The sequence below is a fragment of the Pieris brassicae genome, chromosome 6 (assembly GCF_905147105.1).
Source record: "Pieris brassicae chromosome 6, ilPieBrab1.1, whole genome shotgun sequence".
Taxonomy (NCBI): Eukaryota; Metazoa; Arthropoda; class Insecta; order Lepidoptera; family Pieridae; genus Pieris; species Pieris brassicae.
Genome location: NC_059670.1, coordinates 12,039,707 through 12,045,721, shown reverse-complemented (window position 1 = coordinate 12,045,721; position 6,015 = coordinate 12,039,707). Strand labels below are relative to the sequence as shown.

General features: G+C 31.7%; 1 protein-coding gene across 2 annotated transcripts in view; it reads left to right on the top strand.

The window, feature by feature from the left end:
* Nucleotides 1–448: 448 nt before the first annotated feature.
* Nucleotides 449–6,015, top strand: part of LOC123711434 (insulin gene enhancer protein ISL-1) — a 33,626-nt gene continuing 28,059 nt past the window's right edge. For both annotated transcript variants that reach the window (XM_045664018.1, XM_045664017.1), the window contains exon 1: nucleotides 449–884. In XM_045664018.1, coding sequence (XP_045519974.1) covers nucleotides 782–884 — 103 coding nt within the window. In that variant the 5' untranslated portion in view covers nucleotides 449–781. The remainder of the gene's footprint in view (nucleotides 885–6,015) is intronic.

Sequence of the window (6,015 nt, the reverse complement as noted above, 5' to 3'; positions counted from 1 at the left end):
TTATCTGCGAAATGAAGAACAAAAATTAATCAGAACCAAGAACCCAGAATCTGAAAGGATTGCTCACCGTTAAAACAAAAAAGTAAATTCGGTAAATCCAATATTCGATATTCAAATCCGTATTAAAAACCTAAAACATTAAAGATCAACAAAACTAGATTGCCGACCACAAAAAGACCAAATCATAAATCATACTCATTATATCCGAACAGGATTATTTTTTATCCAAGAAAATGTTCAAAAAAGCATCAAAAGCCTGTAAAGGGGGTCGCCATTTTGTGAGGGTCTACAACTGCAGGGCGGGAAAATGAGAAGCTTTCGACCAACGGGAGACGATTATTCAAAAAGGCGTCCTATTCACCGGCCAATCACAGATAAGGCTGACCAGTCATGCGCCTTGGCGTCAATCCATAGAATTATACATATAGTACGGCAGTGTGGGCTTGGCTCCTGCCGGGTGAGAGTGTGTAGCTCTTTCGTTTTTTATTAACAAAAAATGTCGAAGTGCCTCAAAACGGAATATTGTTTAGTGATCTTGTGATAGTATTTATGTGCACTATACATATTTTAAGTATTTTCACGTTTATAACTAAAAATAAGTTAGATTGTGATATTGAGTCTCGTATCGTCTTTTAAAAATTTAACACACAGAGAGAGCTAAACGCGTAATTAAAAATTGTACCATAGTCGTGAATTAGACGAGTCTTTTCGTAAGTGTTATAAACTGGTCTTAAGTAGACCATCCGTGTTGTTTAGATCGGTGGTAGAACCTGATACAGTGATGGTGATGGCCAGTGGTGGTGGCGGGATGGTGCAATCCCCGCCAGACATGCTGCACCATCACAACATCATGGATACTTCTTCACACGTGGAGATGATGCCTAGTAAGTAATTATTCCATTTTTTTATACATATCAACAATAAATAAAAAATATTTTACATATATAACTTATATGGGAAATATGTTGTGGTGAATTATGAAATTATTATACCTAAGTAACTGGTTGCACTGTTGTTGAAAGCAAATACAATTAAATATTTCACACCTTCCCATTAATTTGTTAATAATTTTATTATGTCGCTAAATAATAAGGCATGTGGAATGAAAAGTTAAAACTTAATAACAATACAGTAACATTCTGTGTAAATTATCATTATATGTGACCACAACAATGTGATATTTAACAAAGTACTTTTATTACTAATACACTGACACGGGGACATAATTATAAAATAGTATATAAATAAGTATGACATTCATAATATTAACTTTCCTATATGTCCTTTATATGCCTAAAATGTAATATATCTAACTATAGTCAAAATTATTTTATATTACAACCGCAAATAACCCGCATAACACAGTTGTGTAAAATCAAATGCCAATTTATCAGAATGAGATCTGCTAATTTTGATTAAAATCTCGCAGCTGAGATATTTTATTGAGAAAATTTAGATTATTATCGGTGATTGGATTGGGCCTCCGTGTACTGCTTTGGCATTTGAGGGATTATTAGTGAAATACAATATTTTTAATTAGTAGGTATTAGCAATAGTCAAGGGCCTTGATCTAAAAAACTACTTTTTATATTTAAACCTAGGTATGTAGTACATTCATTTATATTTAAAATGTAACATATAATTGTCTTATTTGTCGCCTTCTTGCTTTTAATAGCATAAAATATGTATTTGTTAAAAATAATGTATAGGCACCAACACCTGCTTTTTGAATTAATAAATTACTATGCGAAAAACCTGTTTTGAAACAAGGGAAAAGTACGTCGATTATAAAGGTACTGTAACCTTTAAATATATATGTATATGTGTATAACATATACGTATAAGTGTATAACGTATATGGAATACGAAATTAAAAAAAGAACTTCTGTGAAATACAGCACTCATTTTTCTAATTTGTTAAATTCTGAAAATTTAAATCTTATTACACTGTCTCTTTCTATCACAGCGTTAACACAGTTGTAGAGAAGGAGACAAATGGAAGCTTTTGTTAAAGATGGTAGGACTGATGATGTTAAGAATAAGCCTTTTTATGATATTGTTATGTGCTTTTACGTTTATTTTGTATAACATTTTTAATTCCGTTTATATTATTTTAGATATATCAATTTGTATATGATACAAAAATTACCGACAACAATTATTTTGTTTCTTATAAAATTTCTTAAGAAAACAACACGCCAATCAAAAATCCGAGAACCATTAAATCTTGCCAAGTTTAAACAATAAATATAATGTTAGGGGGTTGATTGATTTATAAACGGGGGTCAATTCGACCGAAACATTATTTCTGCTAATGCGACCCCGCGTTTTGGGGTTACGAGATTTATTTGTCTATGATTTTTTTGTAAGGAAATCTCGTACGACTGAATGAAGTGTTTCTCATAGACAACAAGCTTTGCAGTTTAACACAATCTACAGTTGCTATCGAGATGATTTTTTCAGACGCAGTCTATTAATAAATAAATATTTATCTATCTGCCTTGTTCTCCCACTATTTCTATTAGCTTCTTATTAAATTCAAAACTCTCTCTCTCTGATTTTATTATAATATATCTATCTATTTAAATTTATAGGAAAAAGGTTATATTTTTCTATAAAAATGTGTTTATTAATTATAAGTAGATATGAATTTTCAACACACAAATATACTACTTTTACTTCTTACCTTCATAATAATAATTAAAATTTAATAATAGAAAATTAAAACAGATATAAAAAGTATTCTTCGTTATTTACACTAAACTTAGCCCACCCTAAAAGGTACCTACATTAGCTATTAAGAAAAACATAGAAGGGAAGTTGGGTTGAGTCTAGACACAATATAAATTAGTAACGTTATACCTAAATGAAATGCAATTTTGTCCTTAGCAGCTGATAGATAATTATCCAAAGTATTATCGATCAAATATTCAATAAGATACGTTGTTATCTTTAACAAATATTTTACAAGCGCGTTCTTGTTATTGGCAGGTGCTTTTTATCTATTATTTGTTGAGTTTAATTATTACATAGGAATGCTGTAATGTTTAGCATAAACGCATTGGGAGAAGGGTCCCTTACCTGTATTACTTTACAAACTCTTTCACTGAGATCCAGAAGTTATAAACAATTTGAAAGGTTCCAAAATGCTAGTTTGACAATCACGTCAGTTTTATTAACTTGTGCGTGTTGGATTTTATACTCCTCGAGAATGAGCTAGGTTCTCTTATGCAATATTTTTGAGTCCCACATAATCCTTGCTTGAGTAGGGATAATGGTAACAGCATTTCCTGACTCTAATAAAGGTTCTCTTTTGCAAATATATTTTCTCTTCGTGTAAAAGAAGTAGTAGTGTTTTAAATGGTATCTTTATATTTTAAAAATGTTAGGACGTTGTCTGCGTTATGTTTTAGCATAGTTCAGGCATTTACTTAAAATCATTTCTTTTTGTCCCTTTTTGTTGTTTGTGTATTGGAAATATTTGAAAATAATCATAATAACTATATTAAGCCGCTTCTTTAAATGATTATAAAAATAATTCAAATCTTTTCAAAATAATGTAATGGATGATATTACTTTGTTGGTTTTGGGTTTAACTGCTGCAAGAAATATTAACAAAGCAAGATACGGAAAAGATGTTAAAACAAATGGCTTATTAAAAACAGTTTCTATACTTTCCTCCTTTGCTTATGTTGAGAAACATTGCGTAAAGTTGCAAATTGCACAAAATGAATCGTAAAGAGTCTACAGTGGCCATATTCAACAATAATATTGTTATTTAGCAAGAAATATAGGGGTTTACTCCATGTCTTTTTATCACAACTATAACATTATCTGTTCCTATATATTTTGACTCTGAAAAGGACCAAGGGGAAGAAGGAGAATTTGCAAAAAGCTGGTGAAGAGGTTCTGATCAATGGTACGCAATGAAGGAAGTTAGGATAGCAAGAAAAACAATGTATATAACAAATCTAAATTGAATACATTCTACTTTGTTAAGATTAGAAATAAACGGGATTTATGACTAGATATTTTGAGTCCAGACGCAAGCTAATATAACATTTGTAAAAACTGCTTCAGTCAATTAAGAACATCTTTTTCAATTGTAATGTGAAGTTAGATGCGAAATTAATCTTCTTAGCACTGGTGTAAGAAACTAAACAAAATCATGGCTGGTGCTTCTCAAATAAGGATCTACAACGTAGTTTGAAATTTCAAAATGCGTTGACGCCTGCGCAGCCCTACGCTAACACAACAATACAGGCAGAGTACTTTACGTTTTATTATTCACCGCTAAGTGACAGCGCAAACAGCGCCCGGTATTTTTAGATTTTACCTATTTCATTTGCAACTGGTTTTTGTGCATTGGCATGCCCTGTGTGCGAAACTATCTAACTCTAGTGTTTCTTGTCTATGATTAACCTATTAGAATCCTTCTAATTCCCTATATCCAAACAAGACAACGTTTATCAAGGTTGGCTAAATATATGAACTTGTAGAATTCTCTTAACTTCTAAATTTGTACCTTTAATAATGGAGTTAATGAAATGCAAATCCATATTAAAGAAATAAACCCGGGAAATTTTAGGACGCGATTTCTGAAGTTAAAAAAGGATTTTATAGACTTATAGTAGGTATTATCAATATATTATGTACATATATTATTACTATAAGCCTTGAATAGTTTTGTCATTTATTTATTTGACGTTGCATACAGAAATATAATACAATTGACATAATTACATGAAAAGAGCCCTTTCGGGCGGCTTTATCGCTTTCGAGCAATTTCTTCTAGGCTACCACTGTGAGAAAAAACAGTTAAACTAGGTATAAAAGCAAGAAGTGCAAAAATACATAAGACATATAGTCATTAAAACAAAACTAATGGAACAACACAAAGCAACTCAAACATATTATGTTGGTAAACAGTGATCAGGATAATATTAAACAAAAGGAAATTTTATTTGGACACGACTAGGTACACTATTTAATACTTCAAGCTTCCCTAATGAATGAGTTTATTGCTTTCTTAATTTTCTATTTATCCTTTACATTGGTGAATTAATAAATAAGTTTTTTTTAATTAATACAAAAAATAAACAATAATTTTCTGGTTCATGTTTCGTTCCTTGTCCCTGATTTTATTAGAGGAAACACACAGTATTAAATTAAGAGGCATGAGTAGAGGTAGTAAGTTACAAAGGTGTAAATTAGAAGATCGATCATAGGTACCGCCGCTCCACTGTTTAGGCACGTATGCTTTTTTCCTGGGACGGTTTTTTTTAAATTGTTACTTAAAATAATCTTATAACACACGTAAACTATACGATACCTATAGGTAAGAAACATGAAGAGACAACCGGCTTGTCTAAGATCTAAAATCTAGTTGTTTAAGGCTTCCGGCTGCCTACTAAAGTCTTCCGTACCAATTTCCTTCAAGATAGAGCATAATCATTTTTTAAATACGGGCAAAGAGAGCCTTCTGGCAGTGGTTCTCTTAACAGCAGGCCCTCCAACATCCTGCTTTTTTGGCAATATTATATATTGCCTTGTCCTATAAAAACCATCACATACTAACCTACCTTCTTATACTTAATAGTTAAACTGTCGCAGAAGGATCATACAGTATAGCTACCTTAGAATAAAGGATCTGCAAGACAGGAATCAAGATAAAAAAACAACCCTTGCCGCCTACATCTGTTAAAATTCTTTGGGACCACCTCACAGGTTTTATTGTGGTGCGAAGTCGGTAGCTCGCACCTACATACTAAACTATTCCAAAGCCGTTTCGAAATAACGTTAAAATTTCTAACAAAAACTGGCCTAGAATAAACTTTTGTAGAATACAACCTTATTTAAACGTTGTCATTCATACACAAGTAGTCATAGATTTTCGCATTAGCATCGATCCGTGACCGTGAAAAATGATATACCTAAACCTTCCTGGATTCTTCTATCTATTGGTGAAAGCCACATGAAAATGTGTGCAGTATTTTATAGCATACCTACTGATAG